This window comes from Helianthus annuus, chromosome 8 (genome assembly GCF_002127325.2).
Source record: "Helianthus annuus cultivar XRQ/B chromosome 8, HanXRQr2.0-SUNRISE, whole genome shotgun sequence".
Classification (NCBI taxonomy): Eukaryota; Viridiplantae; Streptophyta; class Magnoliopsida; order Asterales; family Asteraceae; genus Helianthus; species Helianthus annuus.
Window position 1 is genome coordinate 2,349,282 of NC_035440.2, and position 27,160 is coordinate 2,376,441.

General features: G+C 36.1%; 1 protein-coding gene and 2 long non-coding RNA genes across 3 annotated transcripts; 1 reads left to right on the forward strand and 2 right to left on the reverse strand.

Moving 5' to 3' along the window:
• The first annotated feature begins 5,551 nt into the window (after nucleotides 1-5,551).
• Nucleotides 5,552-6,736, forward strand: LOC110871600. The gene is made up of 2 exons (XR_002553839.2): nucleotides 5,552-5,692; nucleotides 5,956-6,736. It is a non-coding gene; the product is annotated as an uncharacterized LOC110871600 (long non-coding RNA).
• Nucleotides 6,737-11,123: 4,387 nt separating this feature from the next.
• On the reverse strand, nucleotides 11,124-18,530 carry LOC110871601 (F-box/kelch-repeat protein At1g67480). The gene is made up of 5 exons (XM_022120302.2): nucleotides 18,248-18,530; nucleotides 15,601-15,671; nucleotides 13,972-14,802; nucleotides 12,188-12,445; nucleotides 11,124-11,661 (listed from the first exon to the last, which is right to left on the reverse strand). The coding sequence occupies exons 3-5, from the start codon at nucleotides 14,490-14,492 to the stop codon at nucleotides 11,289-11,291; spliced, it is 1,152 nt and encodes a 383-aa protein (XP_021975994.1). The 5' UTR covers nucleotides 14,493-14,802; nucleotides 15,601-15,671; nucleotides 18,248-18,530; the 3' UTR covers nucleotides 11,124-11,288.
• A 3,798-nt stretch (nucleotides 18,531-22,328) lies between these two features.
• LOC110871603 lies at nucleotides 22,329-25,402 on the reverse strand. The gene is made up of 6 exons (XR_002553840.2): nucleotides 25,198-25,402; nucleotides 24,910-24,966; nucleotides 24,076-24,190; nucleotides 23,555-23,960; nucleotides 23,231-23,460; nucleotides 22,329-22,868 (listed from the first exon to the last, which is right to left on the reverse strand). It is a non-coding gene; the product is annotated as an uncharacterized LOC110871603 (long non-coding RNA).
• Between the last annotated feature and the right edge of the window lie 1,758 nt (nucleotides 25,403-27,160).

Below are 27,160 nucleotides of genomic sequence, written 5' to 3' on the forward strand. Positions count from 1 at the left end.
GGCGTGGGTAGTAAGGGGTAATAAAAGGGTGTGAACTCGGGTTTTTTTGTTTGGTTTTGGTTCGGTTATCGGTTTCAGTAATCTAGCTAGAATTATGGAATTGGTTTTCGGTTTTAGTAATCTAGCTTATTTGGATGACGGAATTGAATTCGTTTGAATGAATTGAATAATAACTTGTTTAATTGGGGATGACGGAATTGAATTCGCTTGAATAGATTGAATAATAACTTGTTTAATCGGATAATGAAACTGAATAAATTTGTTGCATTTGGTTCAGTTAGACAAGGTTAGGGGAAAATAACATAAAGCAAGCAAACCGATGTACATACTATACTATTAATATTGTTTGGGAAACAAATAATTTATTTATTAAAACTAGTTATTTCAATTGCTAATAGTTATATGTAATTTGTATTTATATTTTTTTAAACATTAAATGGATGTATTTATAATATTAACATATTATGTTATTCATAACGTCTCGCTTGCGGTATGCGCATATAATGTATATATGTGTGGGTCATCGGGGGCAAAGTGAAAGTGCAATAATTTTAACGTTATTTTACTAATTTCGTAATAATAATGTTAAAAACTGAGGACGGTTAATCATGCATCATGTGGTGGCGTTGATAGCTGAAAGACAAAGGGTACATGCACTAATCGGTCTTTTGTCCCGATTGCTGAGTGTTATGTGTGTTATGTCCAAGGCTTGATGCAAAACTACTATCGAGCCGAGGGTCTTACTGGAAGCAGCCTCTCTATTCCTACGGGGTAGAGGTAAGGCTGTTTACATCTTACCCTCCTCAGAAGTCAGACCATGCCTTTGCTTTGCTATTGGTGGAATTTATTGAGTATGATGATGATGATGATTCATATCTTACTAGTTAAACAACTTTGTATTTTGTTAGTCGTGTTTGAAGTTGATGAGGTTGAAAAAGAAGTTGTGCAAATAGAGTAGTTTGTGATGTTTTACGTTTGATTTGACTAAGTGTGTATTAGAGTTATTTGTAACAAGACCACCACGGTCGTGGTTCAGTGGGGGTGGTGGTGCTGAGGTGATGGTTTAGATGAGGAAGAAAGAGAGAAGAGGGTGAGGTATGTAACACCCCAGTGTTTCGAAAGTCAAAGTCAATATTGAAGTCAAAGGAAGAAAAGATCGCTAATTGCAATCTGTTACTCCTTGCTCAATTCCTGTTTTGATTTCTTTGACTGTAGATAGTCTATTTTATGTTTTACGTTAGTTGTATTATGTGGAGTAATTAATTACAATCGAAGTAATCGAATGTTTATCGCAACGAATCGCTTTACGACTGTGAATAATAGGAAGTAACAATGCGATAAAGATAATTAAACGCAAATCAATCTAATCTAATCATCATCGAACTCGAAACTCGAATACGCATTTTGGTTTACTGTTATACGTGTGTGTGTGCCTTATGTGTTACTTGTGCATGTGTAATTTACGTTAAGTGTGTGGTAATCATCGAATCGAAATCGAATCCAAACTCAATCGAATCGAAATCGCAAGGCAAATACGAAATAAGGATGATTGTATGTTGATATAGTAAGAATAATTAGTGAAGAAAAGACAGTGCTCGATATGAGTAGTTGAGATTAAAAAGTAATTTGGATAGGAAACTCTATCGCATTCGCATCGTTCGTAATCGAAATCGAAATGTCAAAAATCGTCGCACCGAACACTCGAATCAGACAACTGATCGATCAGGCTACCAGCCGATCGGACTGCTGTCCGATCAAGCTGCCTAGTCGATCGGCCAGCCATTTCCTCTTTTGGAACTCTATAAATACCCCTGTCATTGTCATTCTTTCCAATTTTAGAAACTCTCTGACCGACCAGCTCGTGCTCTCCACCTTTTCTCAGATTTCTCTCGATTCCGGTAAGATCTCGCCCTAAATACTGTACTTCTTGATCTACACGCACTCCTACACCATTCTATCTTTTAAATCTTAACTTTTAACCGTGAAATCATCAAGATTCTAGTGTTCTAGGATGATGTCATCATGTGTTCTTGAAGAACTTCATGTTTTGGCCTCAATCCACCAAGAACAACTTGGATCTAACCGATTTCCACATAAACAGACAAAGATTTTTACAGATCTAAACATATTCACGGTGAAAGGGATTGAAAGATGGTTTTTCCAACTTTCTTTCAACTCTTTTACACTCAATGCCTTCAAAACCGATAGAAACGGACCTTGTGCCAACTCACAAATCATTCCAGTGGTTGTGTGGCCTAAGATTCGGATTCTATCCACGAAGTTCACCGATTTCGGGTTAAACGTTAAGCACCGTCCCGAACAGTTCACCGACCGGGTTTGGGTGATTCCTGTCCGATCAGGAGAACCAAGTAATGACGAGGTTTCTGTTTCTTAACTCGTTATCAAAATACCTCGATAAAAGGACAAACAAACAAAAACTACCAAGTGTTAGACGAACAGGCCGACCAGGACAAGGTGTTGTCCGAACGGACAGCCAGCCGAACGGACAGCCAGCCGAACGGACAGTCAGCCGAACGACTGGCCAGCCGATCGGCTAGCACATGGGTCCTACACTTAATTAATTCATTTGAAGTCTGAGTATTGAACGGACTGCTAACCGATCGGACTGCCATCCGATCGGATTACTCTTCGGATCATGAGATACTTGACTTCAACACTTAATCGATTTTCAACATGTGCAATGCACTAGGATTGCCACCCGATCGAACTGTTGTCCGATCGAGTGACCTTTCGCTAAGGACATGTTCCTCTTTGAAGTACTAGCCGATCAGGTTGCCGGCTGATCGAACGACCGCCCGATCGACCGACCTGAAAGGTAAAGATACTTCAATGTTTTCAAATGCTACAACGAAAACTTCAAAAGTCAAACCATCATATACAAACACATTATACTCAAAGGAAGAAACAATCCACTCGAACAGTTGTCCGACCGGACAACTGTCTGAACGGACTGTTAACTGCACGGTCAGCCGTCCGATCGACCAGCTGTCCGATCCTTCAACACTTGCTCCCGTTTTACACGTTGCTTATCATTATGCTATCCAACTATTCAAGCTAACCCTACTCTCAAGCGCTCCCTTCAATCCATCAATCGTTGTGAGTATACTCAATCACATTTTGCTTTATGCACTTTTGGGTGTTACATACGTTACTTATACAAAATCACAGTCGAACACACTACTCAATACTTTAAACGTTAACCGTTACTGCATGTATTATGTGACTTAATGAATGCGTGTTGTTATGTTTACACATGGAATGTTGTCTACCTGCCTTAACGATGATAGTACTATAGTTTGGACTCAGCACCCGTTCACACGAGGGTTGTTAAGGACAATTACTTGCATGGATTACGGTGGTAATCATGTACTGCGAACTGCCTTGGGCAGTCAACCCACAGTCATTGGTATCGATAGATCCGTATCGATAATTAACATGCTTCGTTTTCCTCTGTCTACGTGCTGGTTATGCGTAAACTATTTTGAACTCTATATGCTATTATCAAACTTGTATGCTCACCTTTACACTATGTGTATTGACTTTATTTTAACGTATGTGACAGGTGTTTAGGATGCTTATCTGTTAGGAAAGCAAGGCTAGAACAAAGCTCTAGAGTCCAACAAATAGTTGTTTGTAGTAATTGAATCAAGGGTCTCTAGAAGCAGATAAACAATTGCTATCTTTAAATCTGAGTTGTCGGAATAGAATTAATTGCCTAGATTTGGTCCGCAATAATTTGTTTACTATTTGATACATGGTATGGGACGTGTTAATTTAAATTGAATAGTAATGATAATTTTTATGGAAACTTCTGGACAATCTGTTTCGCTCAGTGCCATGCCCTGATTTTTCCGCCATCGGTTGGGGTGTGACAAGGTAGGTTTGTGTATGTGTAATAAAAGTAAAATCGATATAATTATTTTTTAAATACCTTAAAGTGCAGGTGACTGAAATACGCTTAGAGCATGATCAGTAAGGCGTTTTAAGGTCCATTTTTTCTTGTTTTTTCACGTCATTCATTTTTCCCTACTTTAGAACTTGTTTTGGCCTTTGTTTTTTTATGTAGTTTTTAGCTAAGAACTAGAAAAAATGGATTAAGGTTGGGCTCCTTGTACTTTTAAATTATAAAATATATATAGAAAGAGAGATGATTGGTTAAACATAAAAAGTGGTGATGATGTGGCAATAGTTTTTGGGTGTTTTTAGGTTTTCTTATTGGGTGAGTTTTGAGTGTTTTTAAAGAATGAGTTCTTTCTGATGTGGCATGTGACTTGGCATGTTTTTAGGCGTTTTTTAGTTTTGTTATTGTGGATGGTCTTATACTTAACTGATTTATTGGATGGAGTTAGTCAATTGGATTCAAATTGTTGCAACTAAAAAAAATCAAGTAGTAAGATAGTTAAAAATTCAAAAATCAAACTCAAGTAATTAAAACTAGTTGATTTGTCCGCGCGTTGCGGCGGTACATTACCGTGAACATTGGATTGGTATCGGTTTGGTTCGTTACCGGTATGATACATGTACTTCGCATAGAAATCAATCGACTGAAACGACAAAAATGAACACGGGTACCGAGACCAATGTTCAAACGATATTGATTGATTCAGATCGTCACAGTATTGATATCATTATTCATATATCGTTGCAGACAAGGTTGTATAAACCGGTACCAATGTTCATTTGGTTTGTTATGGTATAATAACGATTTAGTGCCACTTTATCAACAGTAAAAACAATAAAAAGTTAATAGCGGTATCGATACAGATGTTGTTCAATGGATTCGATACGTTTTGGTACGTTTGCGGCACATTATCTATTTAGAAAAAAATTATCACAATATTAGGAAAAATAAACACAGATTATTAAAAAAATTAAAATAAATAATAAATAATAATATTCCTTTAAAAAAAATAAATACTTCAAAATAATAATTACTATTCATTTTCGCTTTCGGTTAGGTTTGGTACACCTCCAACACAATATCCATTTTCAATAAAGTTATACTGCAATGTTAGAAAAACATTGTTGTGTTTTTTTCTAAACTAACAAACGCAAGTTATTAAGAGGCTGTTTAGTAGCCTCTTAATGGAACCATTAAGAGGTTACATCTGAATCGATCAGACTTAAGAGTGTTTGGTTCACCGAAACAAAACATCAGAATGGCTGAATGAGCCTCTGAATCGTTCAGTTTTAGAACATCGCTGAATGAAAAAGAAGACACCTCTACCCTTACACTGTGTTCCCGAGTTTACTAACAGAAGGAAAGGAAAGGAAACAAAGAGAAAGTAAAAATATTTTGTGTTCCAGAGTTTCATTTAAGGAAGGAAAAGAAAGGAAAATAAAACATGTCATGTTCCCGAGTTTCATTTAAGGAAGGAAAAGAAAGGAAGTGACAGGAAAACTATGCTAAATTCTTTAATTTTTCTTTCCTTCCGATTTGAGAGGAAACGGTGGGAAAGACATCTTTTTTTTTTCTTTCTCGTCCTTTCCTTTCTCACTTTTGCTTTCTTTTCATATCCCTCATTAAGTTAACTCGGGAACAGAGCGTTATTCGCGTCTCCCTTTCTCTACATACCTTTACCCTCACCGTTCAACCCCATCCACAGCACAACCTCGTCGTTCTCTCTGGCGATATTCAGACTAATATTCACTCACGTCTGCCAGTTGTCAAGTATGTAGTCTTCTCCTATCTTGTGTTGTAATCATTTTTTATAACAGTTTTGCCCTAATTTCTTCGATCTGTACAACACTTTTCCCCAATTTCTATGTGTTTTTGTGTTGTGGTATCAATCTATGCAACACTTTTGCCCTAATTTCAATTTATTTACTGATGAATTGATGTGATAAAATAACCATAAAAGATATTTTTGATAGCTTTGTAGAAGATACTTTTCTTCAACAGGTAACCATCTGTTTTGGTTGGGTCTTCAACAGGTAATATGTGTTTTTTCCGGCTTATGGTTGCGTGGGAAGATAAGGTTTGATAAGAGAAAGCCAAAGCTAAGATCTTTGTTATTCCAAAGATGAAGGGTTTCTAGTATGTGGTGTTGTTTTTGTTGTTACACAGCCAAAAAAGATAACGGTTTCTTGGTGTTTGAAGCTTACATTCAAGGACTAAAATAAAAGGATGGGGAAATGTTGATCACATTTTAGTGGATTGCCCTTCGTGCGGTTCAGGGGACGAAGATGTTGATCACATTTTAATGGATTCTTCTCGGGCTAGAGACGTGTGGGGCATTATTTTTTATTTGGTCGATTGCCCACGTCTGCTATCGGGAACAAAGTTAACGACCTCATCCAACTCGCGAAAAATTGGTCTTCAGATCTGAAGATGAACAAGGTTCTACGGTTCTTTATGCGACAGTTTGGAGGTTATGGCGATCTCAGAATGGGAATATGTTTAATGGGAAGAACACCCTGATGAGGAAGTAAAGACGGAGTTTTCTTATACTTATCCAATCGTTCAAAGGTGTCTGCTGAATGGAGCAAATGGTGCAGCTTCCCTGTGGCTAATTGTAATCTGTTTTGGCTTTGAAGTTCTTGTTTGTATGTTTTGGTTTTTTGTACTTGCTGGACACCTCCTCTTCTTGCTGAGTGGAGTGTGCTCTTTGGTTCTTGATTCTTGATCTGTGTTTCTTTATCCCAGAATATGTTTCACACTTTCATGTTGTTACAATTTGTTGTATGTTAATGCATTACTTGATTAACAATTAAATATTGTATCATGTATATACTTTAATAACTGCTCTAATAATTGAGAAGTAATAACTTTTAACCTAGATATTAATAAATTATTGTATATTTTTAACAAATATCTAGTAATAAACTTCATAACAATTTTATTATATTGATGTACATGTATAAACTTTAATAATAGTTTCATTATTTTGTAATTTTCTTTTAAAATTATTCATATAATTCAACGAAGGGTAAAATAGTCATTCTGCATAGTTATTCAGAGGTCCAACCAAACAGCACTTGGTGGCTCAGCACTTAGTGGTTCAGAGCCTCTTAACCAGTCAGATCTCTTACTGGTTCAGCACTTACTGGTTCAGAGGTTGCCAAACAGCCCCCTAAAAGAAAATCAAACTAAATGATTGAAGGAAAATTGGTATTTAATAAACCAACCTTTAACCAGTTGGTAAATAATAATCCAACCTTCAAAATTGGTAAATAATAATCCCACCTATTAACATGTAGTTGTAATTTACTAGTTTTAACTATTTTATGAAACAAAAAAAACACTCGAAAATCCTCCTTTTCCTCGATTTGAGGTTTATAAAATAGTTAAAACTAGTAAATTACAACTACAAGGACTGTTTGTGTAATAAATAAAACTTAAAAACTAACTTCAGTTAAAAAAAATTAACGGAAGTTCATTGAGTACCAACATATTGATAGGTAGGATTATTATATACCAATTATGTAGGTTGGATTATTATTTACCAACCGGTTAAAGGTTGATTTATTAAATACCAATTTTTCATGATTGAATAAAATAGTATTTAAAAATAAATAAATACTTGAAAATAAAATTAAAATTAAAAATAAAATATTGTTACACTGTTCATGATCACTTTCATTTGATATATATAAAAAAATATTTTACTTTTAGTTTGACTCTAATAAAATATAGAGTTACTTTTCTTTGTTACATTTGATTCTACAATGCAATATGGCTGCAAATATAAATGCAAAATAGCTACATAGTGTCAAAACATGCATACAAATCAAAAAGAAACATCTTAACATAACATAAACACCCATACAAAGTCATACATCATATACACAAACATCATAACATTGTCTTAACGACCTAACATCACAACACTGACTTAACAGAAACATCATAAATCCACTATGCATCTTGACTTGGCATTGACGCACCTTGTGTTGCAGCAGCTTCCGAACCCTCATTCCCACCTTGACCCTTGCAACTTCTACAATCGTTGCCTCTGTTTCCACATTTGTTACACTTTGTTGTGTTGCCTTTTCTTATCATTTTACCTCGCGATGAAAACACAACTTCAACCTCATTTTCTCCAAATACCTTCTTCCTCTTCTTTTTAGACCTTTTAATCTATAAACAAATTTGAGTTTTATAAGTTAAACATCCGCAATTAGTACCACTGCATGATTAAACATTTGCAAATCAAACCTGCTTATGATGTTTAGGTGGAATCAGTTTTGTTGAACACTAAGAGCGAGTCCACATACCTGGCCCATTGATTGGTTCTATTACATTCACGTAAACTTTTTTCCATGTATCTAACCAGTACAATCCAGACTAGGGGTGTTCAAAAAACTCGTGGCTCGCAGCTCGCTCGAAAAAAACTCGGCTCAAAATTGGATCGGTTGTAAACGAGCCAGCTCGGTTCGGCTCGGTTTGTAGACGAGCCGAGCTCGAGCTTGGCCTAGCTCGGCTCGTTAGCTGGCTCGATAAGGTTTACATCCTTCATTCTTTTTATCTCACATCGCTTAGAAAACAAAAACTATACTCCCATAAGTAAAGACAATGTACAAAGTGAATTAATCATTTATACTTGCATATTTAGCCATATAGTTAAATTAAATGGCAACTACGAAGAAATTCATTTTTAAGAGCTTTTTAAGTAGTCAATTTTGCGGTTATTTGTTAGTTCGAGCTAGATCGAGCCGAGCCGAGCTAGCTCGAATTCTAATCGAGTCGAGCTCGAGCCGAGCCAACTCGATTTGAAATTCGAGCTCGAGCCGAGCTCGAGCTGGGTCTAGCTCGGCTCGGCTCGGCTCGGCTCGACTCGACTCGGCTCGTTTACAGCCCTACTACAGACACCCGATTTTCTGGTTTCACGACCTTTAGATAATTCCTAAACATATCCCAAATAGCTGCTACTGCATGTTTACATGGCATGCCAGTTAAATCCCACTTTCTCTAGCAACATGTTCTCAAATCTACATTCACCACACACTCGGATCCTGAATCACTCACCTAAACAGGGAAAACCTAAGCATCAAACATTAGAACAATTAACAAACAATGAATGGTGGTGTTTAAAAAAAAGGTTACCTAGTATTTAAAAGCATCCGCCATTAGAACATTCAATTGCGATGATGCTTCTTTTATGGCACTGAAGGTCTCTGTAGCATGTGGTGTTAATGGACCGACAACTTTTGCTTAGATCTTCTTCACGTTTACAATCCTTTTTGTCATGTACACCCTGATGTACTCTAAACATGTGATCACAGGCTTGTCTCTTGCTCCTATTAATTGTTTGTTAAACACCTCACATATGTTGTTCAATAGTATCATTGGCGCAGCTTCTATAGGGCGGGAGGGGCGACCGATCCCCCAAACTTTTCGCTCAGTAGTGGAGAGAGTATGTAGTTTTCGTAGAGAAATTTTTGGGTACATGCGTTTCGACCCCCCAGTCTTATAGAAATTTTTGGGTATATAAGTTTTCGACCCCCCGATCGGAAATCTCAAGCTTCGCCACTGAATAGTAATCACACTTTGCCTGTCCTGTAAAATGAGCTCTTGACCAACTGGTGGGTGGGATCAATTTTAAACATTCATACAAAGCTGGTTCTGCTTTCTTTATTTCTTCCATTGTTAAAGCAAGGAGTTAAATGCCATTTTAGTCCCTGTGGTTTGGCCCATTTTGCCAGTTTAGTCCAAAGGTTTCATTTTTAACCTGTGGGTCCAAAAAGGTTTCACATTTGCCATTTTAGTCCACTGGGTTAACTTCATCTATTTTTTCTGTTAACGAGAAGGCCAATTTGGTCATTTTATATGTAATTTTGTAATCTAAAAGGGCAATTCAGCCATATAAAATGACCGAATTGGCCTTCTCGTTAACAGAAAAAATGGATAAAGTTAACCCAGTGGACTAAAATGGCAACTGTGAAACCTTTTTGGACCCACAGGTTAAAAATGAAACCTTTGGACTAAACTGGCAAAATGGCCCAAACCACAGGGACTAAAATGGCATTTAACTCTAAAGCAAGGCATGCATGTTTTAGAAGCTGCTTCCCATAGCATGTTTTTATAGACATCTACATGCCATTGTTTCTTCATGTTTTTATGTATATCTCTTGGACAATGTTTTTAGTAGTAGTAGTAGTAGTCGTCGTCTTCGTCGTAAACGGATTCGAAAATCCAAACGGACGTGAACTTTGCTGCTGAAACGACGTCGTTTGCAGCTGTTGTCGTTGTTGAGAGAACGTAGTGGAGGTTGACGGTGTACCGAAGGCTGTGGTGGATGACAGTGTGTCGAATGCCGGTGTGGTGGATGGAGTGCTGAAAGCGGAGGAAGACGCCGGAGCTCCGGACATTGTGGCGGAGCACGGCGTAGAGTGTGGATGGAGAGCTAGAAGAAATGGTGCATTGGTGTGTGTATGTGTGTTGCATCTAGACGAATACAACTTCTTAGAATCGTCTTACTCAAAATGCATCTAGACGAATACAACTTCTTAAAATCGTCTTAGTTAAGTAGAATATTATTTAAATATTATAATAACTTAGTTCATGTAATCATGTTATCGTGTTAAACAGTGATCACTCGTTTTGACACGTTAGTAAACCCGCCGCTAGTTGAAAACACCAAACGAACGTAAATAGTAGGGGTGCAAACGAGCTGAGCCGAGCCCGAGCTCGAGTAATTTATGAGAGCTCGGGCTCGAGCTCGGCTCGTTTGTATTTTATCAAACTCGAGCTCGGCTCGGGCTCGGCTCGTTTATTATCTATTAATTAGTATATCAAATAAATATAATATAAATAATAGACTTTTTAGGCTGGCGAGCTCAGAGCTCGGGCTCGGGCTCGTTTACTAAATAAGCTTATTTTTAGGTTCGAGGTCGGCTTGTAAACAAAGTTTAAATAAGCTCGGCTCGACTCGACTCGTTTACACTAAGGCTCGATAAGGCTCGACGAGCCTAACGAGCTTCACATGTGAGGCTCGAGCTCGGGCTTGATAAACAAACGAGCTTTGTTTTGAGGCTCAAGCTTGGCTCGGGCTCGATAAGGCTCGACTCGTTTCGAGCTTTTTCTCGAGCAGATCTCGAGTAGCTCGCGAGCCGCTCAGCTCGTTTGCACCCCCAGGACCGAAACAACTCAAACAAATCTATTGATCACCACATTAACACCAACTTCCATTCAAAAAAAATCTAAGAATAACCACATTAACAACTTCCTTTCAAGTTCTAAAACATAACCAAAATCCCTTATTCTTACAAAACAAAACAACACATTCAAATCAATAATTTTATAAACCCTAATGGTCAATCAATCATTACGCCTTAATTGTGACACAACACAAGCATAAACCAGACGGTTTAATCTTCGAAACTTGCCATTCGGATCCAGGAGTCGCAGTTGGGTCATACAAAAGTGTGTTGAATCCTCCTTGTTCTTCTTCAAGTGAAAACAGCAATAGTTTATCTTCAATTATACCAAACCGAAACCCGACACTCGAGCTTCCAATAACCGGGACCCCAACCATCTTCCATGAGTTATCTTCCGGGTTGAAAATGGCGAGCTTTCGTTGGTTTTTCCATTCCATACAAAATAGCTTTTTTCCCACTACGGCGTGAGCAGTCACCATCACGCATCCGTTTTTCATCTCGCACCATGAGTGCTCTTCGGGGTTGTACACGTCAACAAACCTAGTTGTACACATGTTAAAACAATTATTAGCCGATATACACATTACCTAACCCGCCTGTTTTGACATCTCTAAATTGATTTATCCAGCCCGAGCTCGAGCTTGGCATGTGAAGCTCGTCAGGCTCGTCGAGCCTTAGTGTAATATGAATTTTTATTAATATTTAATAACATTTACCCCTTATTTAAAGTTCTCTAGCAAACGAGCCGAGCCGAGCTTATTTAAACTTGTTTACGAGCCAAGCCCGAACCTAACAATAGGCTTGTTTAGTAAACGAGCCCGAGCTTCACTTATCGAGCTTGCGAGCCTAAACGAGTATATTATTTTTATTTAATATATTAATTAATAGATAATAAACGAGTTGAGCCCGAGTTGAGCTCGAGGTTAAGAAACTACCAAGGAGCCGAGCTCGAGCTCACGTAAGTTAATCGAGCTCGAACCACTTTGAGCTCGAGCCAGGTTGAGCTCGGGCTCGGTTCGGCTCGTTTGCACCCCTTATTATTAAATGTGTCGTGAGATGAACAAACCTTGAGTTTCCAATAGTGAAGCTTGACCGTCCGCCCATAACATAGAGTTTACCCTCAAACCCGCAGGCGAAACAACCCCACCGTGGGCGGCGAAGGGACTCGATAAGTGTCCACTTTTCGGTTTCCGGGTTATACATCTCGGCACATGAGAGAGAATCCCCATCCGCCCCATAACCTCCAACTGCGTAAATAACACCGTTTACTTCCGCGCATGCAAAATCATACCTCGGCACGTTCATGTTTGCAATCTTGCTCCAACTGCAATCACAGAATTATAATTTACAATAAGTGTTTTATGGGGTGTTTTTTTTTTTTTTTTTTTTTTTTTTTTTTTTTTTTGAAAGAGAATTAACCTTATTACTTATTATATAATAATTTACATCGAGATAGTTGGTAAATTATTTCTGGTAGCTGTAATAATAACTTGTTTAATCTTTGGATTTAAACAGATTTGCTTCTGATAAAACTTAATGTCAGGTTGAAACTACTAACTGGATTTTTGCGGTTTAGTACTAGACGGGTAGGCTGACCCGCAAACATTTTTTTGCCAATATTTTTTTAAAAACTTAATGTGATAAATATAGGTACTAAAACAATATAATTACAATAATAACCTAAGTCTTTGAATAGAACTAGGGTTGCAAACGAACCGAACGTTCAGCGAGAGGTCGTTTGTGTCCGTTCGTTTAATAATTGAACGAACACGAACAAGAAATTTTGTTCGTTTAGTTAAATGAACTAACATGAACAGAGGTCGCGTTTGCTCATTTATGTTCGTGAACGTTCGGTAACATGTTCGTTTATGTTTGTTTGTGTTTGGTAGCTCATTAGTGTTTTTAGTTTTTATATTTGATTTAAATACTTCAAAACAACGACAAATAAAATATTTAATATGTATCAACGTATTACATATTCTGTTCAAGAACACTTGTTTGTGTTCGTTTGTTTCTATTTGCGTTCATGAACAATTCGTTTGTGTTTATGAACGTTCGGTTGCGTTGGTTGCCTAAAATTAACAAACGAACACGAACACGTTCATTTCCTTAATAAACGAACACGGACATAAAATCTCATTCGGTAAGTGTTCATGAACAGTTCGTGAACACATATATATCGTGTTCGTGTTTGTTTGCAGCCCTAAATAGAACGATACAGAGGTCATATGCATTAAAAACAGAGTTTTAGTGACTTTTGCCTATTTTTTTTTATTTGACCCGTTTGAGATAAAAACACAACCTACATCTAGGGGTGTAAACAAGCCCAGAGGGCTAGAGAGCTACTCGTGATCGGCTCGGTTAAAAGCTCGAACGAGTCGAGCCTTAACGAGCCCGAGCCCAAGCTCGAGCCTGAAATAGAGCTCGTTTAGTTATCGAGCCCGAGCTCGAGCCTGAAATACAAAGCTCGTTTAGGCTCGCGAGCCCAAACGAGCCTAAACAAAATTTTAGTTTTTTATATATATAATATAATAATGATGATAATAACATTGGTGAGCCGAGCTCGAGCCGAGCTTTGGCTCACTTAATCGCTGTTGAAACGAGCTCGAGCCGAGCTTTTAGCTCATTTGAGGTTGTTCTCGAAATAGCTCGAGCCGAGTCGAGTCGAGCCGAGCTCGAGCTTTGGGTTTTACTCGCGAGCCGAGCTTTGGGTTGTTCTCGGCTCGGTTCGAGCCTAGTCGGGCTCGGGTTCGGCTCGGCTCGGCTCGTTTACACCCCTACCTACATCGACCCATTCATAAGTAAAAAAAACGGGTCAAAATTGTGAACAAGGTAAACGACGGAACAAACCTGTTAAGGCAAGAATCATATTGATACACATCAGAAGAAACCGATCCGACGCCATCACTCATCGAATACCCCGCCATAACAATAAGCTTCCCATTAAGAACCACAACCCCGAACCCCGCTTTCATGGGTCCCGGCATCTGAGGTAAAACCGACAGTTTATTCCCAAGGCAATCCAAGACCTCCCAGTGGGTCCCATCTCCTTCAGCATCCGTAGTCAAAACATAAAGCCATTCTTCAACTAAACCAGCAAGCTTTCTAACAACAATAAACTCCTTACTCTTAATAAACGACCTCCATCTCCTCGACACACCTCCCATTTTCGGGAAATATGATCTCGGGACAAGGGCAAGACAGTACTTTGCTATATCGTCGGGCAGCCCGGGCAAGACCGGGCAGCAGTCAAGGTCCTCGTTGACCTCAGAATGTAAACACGAGTTACATGAGTTGGTCTTCCGGACCGATTTGGAGATGCTCATACTCGGATTCACGTCGCAAATATCTCCACAAACAGATTCAGGCATATTGAAGTGCAAAAGGCTAAAGTTTTCGAATTTGATGAATTTATTCTTCTTGATTAGAAGAAAAGAACACGAAAGAAATCGAAATCGTGAGATCTTGATCACAGAAACTCATGATACCCTTCGCTTATAGGTATCTTACGGGCCCACGAAGTTGCGGTACTAATCACTTGAGTTTTAAAAGCAGACGATTTTTTGTGACTTGTCCAATCCGGTTCAAATTCCATAGAGTAATTTTCGGTCTTTCTTTCACCTTGAATAAACCGAAATCCTAAAATTCGAGACTTGCTTCTAACGACAGATAGTGAGTAATCTACACACGGTAAATAGCAAACACGAATCAAATTTAAAAAAACGTTGTAAGAAAGATATGCATATTCAATAGCAACCATTGTTTAAAGAGTTAACTTCCGTTTTGCTCCCTGTGGTTCGGTCATTTTAATGGTTTTGCTCCAATAGTTTAAAAATAGCCATTTTCCTCCCTGATCTTTCGAGTTTGTTGTCAGTTTACTCCCTGGCTCTAACTCAGTTAAAACGTTCAATTAAAAGTAGGGGTATTTTGGTAGTTTACTCCTTGGCTCTAACTCAATTAAAACGTTTGGTTAAAAATCGCGGTAGTCGTGGTCGGCAGGTGGTAGTTACAGGTGATGGTGGATGGTTGTGGATGGTGGTGGCCGGTAGAAAGAGTGGTTGGAAAGATGGGGGATCAGAAAAGAATTACTTATATACATGTAAATAAACAAGTATAATTTTATTTAAGTGAAAGACTCGCATGCCCTTGCTTTTATCTATAAAATTACCAAAATACCCTTCTAGTTAATGGATTTTTTGCATGGAGTTAGAGGTAGGGAGCAAAATGACGATAAGTTAGAAAAATCAGGGAGGAAAATGGCTATTTTTAAACTATTGGGGCAAAACCGTTAAAATGACCAAATCACAGGGAGCAAAACGAAAGTTAACTCTTGTTTAAATTTGTCAACAGGGTTATCAACATTTTCTTGAAAAACTGTATATAGGATTCGAAAACGAGACTTATTGTCTTTGACAGTTTGACTCCAAAAGTCAACGTGTGCTTTAAATATGAAATGAAACAGTTAGAAGTAGATCATACCAGCCAAGGCCATAGAAATTGGCTTAACCGCCTATATATTCCATTTTATCTATATTCTCACAATCAATCACCTGCAATGAAAGAAAATTACGGCAAATTAAATATAATCAAATCAGCAACTGTAACGCATAGTTATTAAAGGCGCTAGGCGCACTCAAGGCGCATAGGCCTCGCCTGGGGCCTACACGCAAAGCACAAAAAAAGCAAGGGCCCGAGAAAAATAAAGCGCATAATGAAAAAAAATTAAAAACATATTACGTATTAGAAAAAGAATACTATTCTTTAAATAAAATAAACAAAATCTATTATATAACACTTTATATCATTTATTTAGTACCAAAAGTTCTAAAATATTAGTGTATTAGTGTAGAAAAGTAATTTTCCTTGGACAAAAGTAGGGATCTGGCTAGAATCTTGCCGGAATTTAGAAAATTTGGCCGGAAACTCTCCGGAATCTAGGAATCTCGCCGGAATGTGCACCTGAACCATCACCCGGAGAATTAAAGCGCAAGTTCCTCGACTTAAGGCGCAACTACCTCGCCTCGCCTGAAAAAATAGGCCTAGGCGCAAGAGGCGATGGCTTTTAACAACTATGCTGTAACGTATTTTTGACATTCAAAGCATATGACATATTTAGCAACAATCAAGTGCTGTTTGTCGGTTGATATCAATATATCATGGACACTCAATATTGTTTCGGTTAGGTGCTTGATCTTAAATATGTGGCATGTTTAATCTACGATATTAGTAACTAGACAAAGTCAACTGATTAACACTAAACAAAGAATGTAAATCTACACATGATTCTTATTCTTTACGCGTTATATAACAAATTAACAACACCTACCACCACAGCCACCTACCACACCAAACACCAATAATGAATTCATTCAAAAAGGAAAACAAAAGGTGAGGAGGAAAAGTGGAGCTATGAGAGTCATGTATCCATTAAAACTTGCATTACAACTTATTACCCAAACTGCACAAATCATTAGTTTTATTATTTATGTCACACCTTCAAGATCTGTGTTTCATTAAAAAGAGATAAATCTACAAGCTATACTTTATTAGTAAATTACGTTTTTGGCCCCTGTGGTTATATCACTTTTACTATATTAGCCTAAAATAAGAATTTTTAACATATATGCCCCCATGGTCTCTATAACTAACCATTTTGGCCCCTAAGTTTAACCATTTTAGCCCTCATGGCAGTGGCGGATCCAGGATTTTATTTCAATGGGGTCCATTTTCGGGTCGGTCCTTGTTCGGGTCGAGTTAAAGTGAGGTTTGAACTAAATTTTTAAAAAAAATAAGAAAAATAGGCTTATCAAGGATTGAACCCATGACCTCTTGGTGGACAAGAGGGAGATTTACCACTACACCAGCTTTCTTTTTATTTCTATGGTGTCCACCTAATTGTATTTATGGGGTCCATATACAATTTAATATACCGAATCTATTATTTTTTTTAAAAAGATTGGGGTCCGGGGACCCCGGTGGCACCAATGTGGGTCCGCCCCTGCCTCATGGTCTCTATAACTAACCATTTTGGCCCCCATGATCTCTAGACTTAGGGGCCAAAATGGTTAGTTATAGAAACCATAGGGGCAAATATGTTAAAAATTCTTATTTTGGGCTAATATAGTAAAAGTGATATAACCACAGGGGCCAAAAACGTAATTTACTCCCAAAAGTATTTATCAGCATTAAATGAAAAGAAAATGAGTTTAGCCATTATTTCGGTGATTATCAACGATTTATTCTTCGGAAAAAGACATATTTGACCAAAGAGTAAATTACGATTTTGGCCCCTGTGGTTATATCACTTTTACCCTTTTAGCCCAAAAATGAACCTTTTAACATCTGAGCCCCAGCGTCTTTTTTTCTAACCTTTTTGGCCCCTAACACTAACCTCATCCATTTACTTTTAGGGGCCAAAAGGGTTAGAAAAAAAGACGTTGGGGGCCAAAAGGGTTAGAAAAAAAGACGTTGGGGACTCAGATGTTAGAAAATTCCTTTTTGGGCTAAAAGTGTAAAAATGATATAACCACAGGGGCCAAAATCGTAATTTACTCTTGACCAAAAAATGTCAATTTATTTCTACCTTCAGAAAAAATTACTGTCTGGTGTTTGCTGCATACAGAAGCCCAAAACCAGAGCTTAATCCACACAATTAGGGTTCTTATTACATAAAAAAAAAAAAAAAAAAAAAAACTATATCAGATTAGTGTTCAAACTTCAAATGTTTCTTCACAGGTAGAAATTTAATCAACACTTCAACAGCATTAAGAAACAAAATTGATTAAAAAAAGCATTTATCTACAGATCTAAAACATCAAACATTAAAAAAAACTAATAAAACTGCAGATCTAGTAACAAATTATAATAAAACAGCAAAAATATAAATAAATAAATAAATAAAACATTCTCACAGTCCAGATCTTACGCTATAATCTCCAAACAAAACACACACACACACACACACAAATCGAGTTACTTAATTACATTCCGACAATAATAAAATCAGTATAAACAGTAATATATGAATTATATATCAATATACATATATATAACGAATTGAAATATCAAGTTACATATAACATGAAAGTACGATGAACAGAAACAGGAATTGAATACAATTGAATACCTGAATAGAAGAGAATACGAGTGGATTTGAATAATTGATGCTTTGTGTTGTTGTTGTGAGAGTGAATGAATGAAGAATAATGAAATGAAATGGATGATGTATGGATATAATGGGTTGATATAAAGACCCGAAAATCAAGGTGTAAAGGGATAAAATTTTGACAGAATCAGACCCGAATCAGTTGATATCGGGATAAAAAATTAAAAATGGTATGGGATGAGATTAGGACCTGATCGGTAATGACAGTGACCAGAATTTTTGTGCTTTGTGTTTTTTAGTCTCACACCAATTAAATTGGGAGATTTGTGGTGCTAATTTGTTATCATTTTCAATGGACACGTTTTTTTCTTTGAAGTTTTTAAAATTTTTAAAGTTGAAATTATAAATGAATTAAATGATTTGGATTTTTGTTTTGAGAACCGGATCGGGTCGGGTAGTTGAATTGGGGGTTTAGCTGGTCGGTTTGGTTTTGGAAATCGATAGACGGTAGATGAAGCGATTAGATATGGATAATTTTCGCTATGGGTGGTTTGTTTTAACTCTGAATGGGCTCCTAATGGTTCGGATTTGTTACTGATTCAGCACTTAATGAATCAGACTGTTTGTTTCATGAGCAGATGTCTGAATGGTTCAGATATTTGCCTCTGAATGGTTAAGTATTATATTGGGTCTGAATTGTTAAAACATCTAATCTGAATTGGTCAGACATTTGTCTCTGAATAGTTAAGCATTATATTGGCTTTTAGTGGTTCAGATCTCTTACTGGTTCAGCATGGTTAAGTATTATATTGGTTTTAATGGTTCAGATCTTTTACTGGTTCAGCACTTATCAATTCAGAAGTTGTCAAACAGCCCCTATTTTCACAGTTTGGTTTTAGGTGCCAATAGACGGTATATGAAGACAGGTACCGATATTTCCACCTGTTTTTTTTTTTACAGTTTTAATGGGTTTGCTTATAATTAACTAAACTATTGTATTTGCTTTGGTCAACTGGTTTATTAAAGTGTTATTTTATTGTTAAAGTTTGTTTCTTTCCGCTTAAAACTAGTTTTATGTTTAACTGGTTCGTTTCCAGCTAGTTTTCCGCCCAGTTGTTTGGTTCGTTTTAACTAATTTTGTATGTCTTTTGAATTTTACATGATATCGTATATATTTAGGGCTTTTATTTCTCGTTCCTCTCTCCTTTTCACTATAGATAACAAAAATTTGTATACGTCTTGATTTTAAAAAAAAATCAAGACGGAGATCATAGGACGACTTTTTTATTAGAGAATAGAATTAAATGGTATAAATAAAAGTCTTGATTTTAGAAAGATGGAGATAATACAACCACTTCTTTATTATGGAATATAATTAAATGGTATAAACAAAATAGATTTAAAAACAAACATATCAAATTTTGCAATTTTTAAAGTATTTCATAATATAATTCAAGCTTTTAAAGTATATATAATTATCCTTGTTGATTCAACCCCATTTTGTCATCAATGACTTTTTCAACTTCATTTTATAGCCATTTTTAAACAAAAATATCATCGTGATCTAATAATTATATATCTTAAATCTTGATGGTATTGAATTTCGTTTTTAATTTATTTGTAAAAATAATATCAAACCATATAAATTATAACATTCTATTCGGCACCTTATACTAAATAATCTTATTCGTCTTACTCATAATGAGTTTGTAAATTTGTTTTTAGTTGCTGACTCAGGAAATTACTCCGTGGATTGTCGTCAATTTTATTGTAAAATTCTCCTTATATGTACAACTAATACGCTCAAAACGCATATTTTTTAGACGAGACACTTTATATGAACTGAACATTGCTTAGGTCCACGGCTTATGTGACAGTTGCCTAGGGTGTTAATATTAATTCAGACCTCGGATATGCAATATTAGTTTGTATGTTTTATATTTATCTCAAATATACATCATAGATTCATAGGATTATATTGTGTTAGATATTGTGTACTATTGTGGAAGATTCTCGGATAAACATAAATCGGCGGATAGTATAGTGCAGGACATTAAGTCGCTTGGTTTTTTGTGGTATTGTAATAGATCTAAATGTAGAGATGTCTCTTGGGAGAATTGGGTTTCTTTTTCGATGATGTAATCGGTTTTGTCCGGCTTTTTGGCTGCCCTTGTTTCGGGGATGTGCCGTTGTGAATAATAGTTTCCTTTCAAAAAAAAAATACAACTTCAAAATACATATTGAATGGATATAAATCATATAAATTAAAAATGAATTGCCATAAGCCATAAGAATAACTAGTGAGGTGCCCGCGCGATGCGGCGGGGAATACAACATTTAGATTGATTCAGTTAAGCCATAATTGGTTACAAGGGCGGACATACATATAGCCCAAGGTGGGCGGGCGCACCCCCGGGAAAAAAAAAATTTAGTGCTATTTTCCGTTGAAAATCTCGTCTGCACCCCTTGGATTTTTTCGTCCGCACCCCTTGAATTTTTTCATCTGCACCCCTTGGAATTTTTCGTCCACACACCTTAGGTAAAAAATGTTTTCGATTTATATTTTAAATTTTTTAGTAAACTCTAATTAAAAAAACTATCTAAATTATATAAACTTATACTACCCAACTTAACCCAAATACCCAATACCTTAACCCACTATTTCATTAAACATAATTAGCCCACTAATTACTAACCCATTAACCAAACTCAACCTAAGTTCAAAGTATGATAATTAAAATAAGCCCAATAGTCCCTTAGAATTCATCCCGCCCTCCCTCTCTTGGGTCGTCTCCTACAAGCGATCATCGACCACAACAGCACGTCATCAGCAGCCGCGAACCACCGCCGTCCGACACCAAAGGGTAACAAAATTCTTAAATAGGTTTGAAATTTCATGTGTTTTGACGATGTTTATGGTTGTTTAGATGATTTTTAGGGTGATTATGTTGTTTAGATAATTTTAGGGTGATTACACACGATTTCTAGGGTTGAAAATTAAAATTGAAACATTATTTTATGGAGCGATAAACTTATGCATCAATTTGTTTGTGATAGAAACCATGAGTAGGGACGTTATGACGCAATTTCTTTTGTTTTACATGACCCGACCCGAACCGACCCGATACGAACCGATTTTTTTACTTATATACCTAGGGGCCTAAAATTTTTACAAATGTTTCGCACCCCCATGAAAAAATTCTTGGGTCCGCCACTGATTGGTTATCAAAAAATATGGTTTGGTTATGGTTATGATGTGTGGCAAAACAAAATAACCTAACTGATTATACATAATACACATAAATTTTGAGTATCGCGTCATACATTTTCAAGAGATTTCCGTTCCATTTAAGAAAATATATAACACAAAAACAAAACAAAGTTGAGAACTATGTTGCAGCTTTTTCTATTTCAAAAAAAAAGTTTTTCAGGAAAAAAAAAGTTTAGAACCGTACGTATTATAGCGTGTATCTTCTCCTTCAACATGTTACAAATTCCAACAATGGTAGTCACGTTTATAATAAAAACATCATATATCCATTAGACAAAGATCATGGTTAGTCATTTCATAATACGGTTTTGCCATTAAGTTGATTAGCATTTATTGGATATATGATAGTTATAATAAAACCTGGAGGAATAGCAAAAAGCAAAATTGAGACTATAATCCAACCTCTCTGCTAGTTGATTGTTTGAAAATTTTAGCTTTTTTATTTCGTTTCTAGAAGTGTAAGTCTTGTAAATAAGCCCCAGTATGAAGATTATCACATCACCACAACTTTTATGATAGTATATTTACTGAAAACTGCTATAAGTTTTAACCCTGCTATAAAATGAAAGTTTGAAGCTACGGAAATAAAGTTTGTTAATTCGCAATTTCACATACTCACGGCACTCTAGTTCAGTCCCACATCACTTGGTAGAACAAAGTCAAGTGAGAATTACTCCGTCTTAAGTCTCACATCATTACTCAGTAGGAAAAGTTCTATGAAAATGAACTTTATATGGGAGGCTAGGTTCAAAGGTATAAACCCGTTTTTTTAACTTTTAGCCCAATGAATGAAGAATATAAATAAATAATTCGGCTTATTGGATGAAAAACTGAATAAAAAGTTGTCTTTCTATATTATAATTTCGAAAATTATTGCCAAGTCAAGTTCACTCTACTGAGTTAGGCTATTTTTTTTGGCCAACCAAGGAAGCATGTATTCAAACAAAACATACCACCCTTAGCAAAGCTGTTAAGAGGGCATCACAAGTGCAGCAAGGGAGCAACCCCAAAAAAGGAAAACAAACATAACTTAATCAAAAGACATCCCCTCTAACCTACACCAACTCTCCAAATTAGATACTGCATTCCTTGACCTTTTGGCCATCTACCAGTAGGAAATTGTCTTTATCTCCACCAACATCACTATTGTTTGTTGTGCATTGGCACATGTATATGTCACGCAAAAAGGTTATTTTCATTCACGATACTTGTCATTAAGCATGTATATACCCTTTCCATCGTGTATGATACTATGATCACGGTCCGCAGTCCGCCAACAAGCTATATCACATTCTGTCATCATCTCCATATGAATCCCTCCTGGATGTCTTCCTTCTTGTCATGAACATCAAAGAAAGCTCGCACCATTGCCTACATTTTTTAAATTTTCTGAGTTGTTTGGTTAATTTTCTAAATTTTATGAGAAACAACAAACCATATTCATGGTATGCTTTTATTGACCAGATATTCTATTAGGTAAGATATACCAACTTTACCCTTTGCATATCATATCAAACAAATAATCAATCTATTTACAAAGAAAACTTATGATTTATATCTGAAATAAAAGAAAAAAACTTCCATTGGCTAAACCCATAAAAGTAGAAAATCAGTTTGATCTTGCTAGTATTCCATTTAAAACCAAAATAAGTCTTTAATCAATGAAAACACTTAGTCCACAAAAACGATATAACTAAACCAGATATAATAAATATTGAGAAAAAAATGCTTACCAATAAGGAATCGAAGGGACGTGTTTTAAAGCCAGAAGGCACCTTTATAGTGTTCCCATGCATTGGGTCACACCCAAGTCACAACCTGGCTTGCCTTTATCAAAGGTGAAGCTTCACTCTCATATTCTTGGCTTCCATTTTTACAATCACTGTAATCCTTCCAAGCTTATTATTAAGATTCAAAATGTCAGCAAGCTTAATCAACTCGCTCGGATCCATCGGCTGGCTCACTTGCAAAACATAATTTCTCAAAAGATTAAACATATATCCCACCACATAAAGGGGGGAAAACGAAAAACATAAGTTGCTTTACTGTTTACTGACCTTGATCCCAAGAGGATTAGCAAAACCTCTTAAAACCTAAACAAGGTTGCGATTGCTAACTGCTCCTGGAAACTTGGTCGTGAACTGCTCCCGACCACTCCACGATTTCATTGCTGTGTTGACTAAGTGGGTCAAGCCAGAGCCCAAAAATATAATTAAAATGCTCTGGCCCAAATACATCTGGCCCAACTTGTTTGGCCCTGTTCTTTCTGGAATACACGCGTTGGATCCTATCAGCCACATAGGTCATAAACCTGGTGATTAAGCAATCGATGATAGCACCTTCTGAGATTTGTTCAAGTCATGCAAATAATCATTAAAATCCATTGCTTGTTAGCTCTAGCAAATGAAAAGGCAGATTACCCTTCTTTTGGGCCACCACATATTCATAGAAGGATGTTATGAACTACATGATGAATATTATAACCAAATTTAGTACTTGAGTGCTTTAAATAAAATAAGCTTAGTAAAATCATAAAATGGAACAACGATAAGGTAGATAACATTAGAGAGTCACAAACCTCTGAATTTTGTGCAACTTCAAGACCAAAACTGAATGATGGGCTCGATGGGCTGTCGGTTCCAAGCCAGTAGCCTATGGCATAATTCCATTTAGACCTGAAACCTGCATGCGGACTGAGAATTCTTTCTTATCATTTTCTATATAATCTAAAATGACTGCAAAAATAAAATTTGAATGTGGGAGCTAAGAAAGATCTTCATTTATCATATTTTGTATAATTCAATTTAAATCCAACCATAAATCATAATATAGATAAAAATAAATAAATTGATCATAAGAATGTCTCGCATAGATTAGTCACTATATTTTATATTCATTTTAAAATTATAGGAATGTATATAACTTTTTGTGAAGATAAAAGGTTCACAAACATGCATTGTTTACACATTTGATGGCAAAAAGACATCATGAATCTTGTCAAACTAATATATCTCTATGTTAAGAAAACACATGCTTTTCACAGTATCCAGCAATATAGATAATAATCTAATATATGGAAATCCAAAAACCATGTGCCCGATTGCCTAAATTGAGATGAGAAACCATGTCAAGAATGCTATAAATTGAGGAACTAAAAGATTGTATGTGATAAACGCAAATTGCATTTGAAACAAAGTTGTGGTTTCAGTAATACAATAGCATTTAGATCTACATGAGGATCATGAGTGGGCTTAAGCAAAATTTTTGTACTAAAAGTTTTGCGTCTTCAAAATAATCATCAAAAAGGCATCTTCTAACTAATAAACTACTTATGTGCTGAACAGAAAACAGGAAACTGAATATGCCATCGATTGAAGATCGTCTGAAAAAATGAGTTGAATTGAAAATTTACCTGGTTAATTCAATGTGTTCCCGCAAAGCGCAAATCAACAGAACCGTTCATTGCTACCTGCAAACCCAAACTTTAATATCAGACACGTCACAAAAGTATAATAAAAATATAACACTCAGAGCAGTCACAATTTAATTTAAAAGAAATCTAATTTATAGAACACACAGTTACACCAACAACATTAACTTCAAATATAGAAAACAACATCAAAAAATTAACAAATTATAGAACATAATTTAAGCAAGAACAAGAAATAAAACAAGATCGAGAACAAGAATACGGACAAACCTGCAAAATGGTTAAGGTATATTCAAATCGGTGTTCAACCCTGTGCGTTTTCGATTTGATGTTGTTTGTTTTTCATCTCCATTTCTTCCGGTATCATCTTTGTGTGCGTAGGGGAGGAGAGCGGATTTAGGATATCGGAGATGTGGAGGCTAGGGTCCCAGATCTAGAGAAAAGGAGAGGTTGTGATTTAAATTTTGAAATTGCCAAAAACTTCGGATAGAATTTGAGGAATTCAACTATTTGAATTTTCGATAAATGAATTGTAACTAATTATTTATTATTTTGTTAAAACATAAGGGATTTAAGTGTAATAAGTTTAGGGATTAAAAAATAAATAGTGTTTAAAAGACTAAACTATCCTTATTTTAAGGGTCTTTCTATAAATAAAGGGGGGAAAAGTTCTTATTTTTTGGGTATCTTAAAATACCCCTCCCTCATGCATTATAATATAGTATAGATAATATAATTATTCAACGGTAGATATTTAAAGTGCTAACCCAAAGAAAAACATGCGCATATAGTGCCCCCAGCGGAAAGTCCATTCGTGGCCTATGATGTTTCTGGCCAACCATTGAAGAAACTAGAGGTTTTTTTTAACGGTAAATTTGGATCACTGACGAATTATTATAGTATCATCGTGCCACCAGTGGAACCACCCAATCATATCCATTTCCACTAGGCATAATGCCTATACATCAATCCAGGAAGAAATCCAACCACCCAGTCATATCTATCTCCATTAGGCATAATGCATATACACCAATTTAGGAGGAAACCCAACAAATATGAGAAAACCTCTCTTGTAGAAATCAAATAAATGATCTATTGATCTTAAAGCCTAATTTTACTCCCTAAATACCATTAAGCTATAAAGTCATGGGCGATTCATGTCTTATTCGTCTAATAAATAATTAACAAGTTTTGGGTTCGATGTTGAGTCTCACAATGGCCAAAATTCTGCCATCTGGCATCATGAGATGAGATGATAGAAAAGAATAATACCATTGAAATTAGATAATAACTTTCTCTTTTTGTTTATCATTTTTACGACGGCCAAGTGGCTAACACACACTTTAAACATACTCATTATATGAGAAATTGGATTTTAATAATCGTATTTAGAGGTGGTTGGTCACTGACAGTTCCACATTTGAATATTCCACTGACAGTCCCATTTTTTAACTATTTTTCCTTCAATGGTCCTCGGTTAAAAAAATTTAACGGAGTTAAGTTTTTTACAAATTGATGTTTTAAGGCTTTTGATTAGAACGAGGGTGCGAGTCGATTGATGGAAACTTACCTAAAATTGTGTTCCAAACGACGAAAACGGTGCATCAATTCGGATGTTTAAACTTCCAATTAACAAAAATCAAGTCGTTTGGAGCACCGTTTCGTGATAAGTTTTACATCAATCCACTCGTATCTCCGCTCTGATCAAAAGCCCTAAAACACTAGTTTGTAATTCGAGAAAAAACTTAACTTCGTTAAGTTTTTTTAACTGAGAACTGTTAAAGGCAAAACAATTAAAATGTGTGACTGCTAATGGGGATATTCAAATATGATATCGGTAATGGCCAATGACGTCTACTTGGGATTATTAGAATTCAATTTCCCAACCTATATCAATGTCTACCATGGGACTAGTGTCCTCGATCGTTGGAGAAAAAAACACATTTACTACACACTTTGATATTGCTAGCCTTTCGTAAATGAGCTCATTTTAGTAAAAATAATATTATAGAGCTTGTTTTTGGTTAACGAAAAGACATGAGTTTTGGTTTACTCAAATTATACGATTTAAAACGGAATACTCTTATTAAACTTTCTTAAAATTCAATCTATACAAAGTCATGAACATAACTCGTTTATTAAACATATTCATTTATTTACTGAAACTAAGCTAATCGATGTATTGTTTTATCATGTGTCTTAATCCGGGAGACACTATTTCTTCTAGATATGG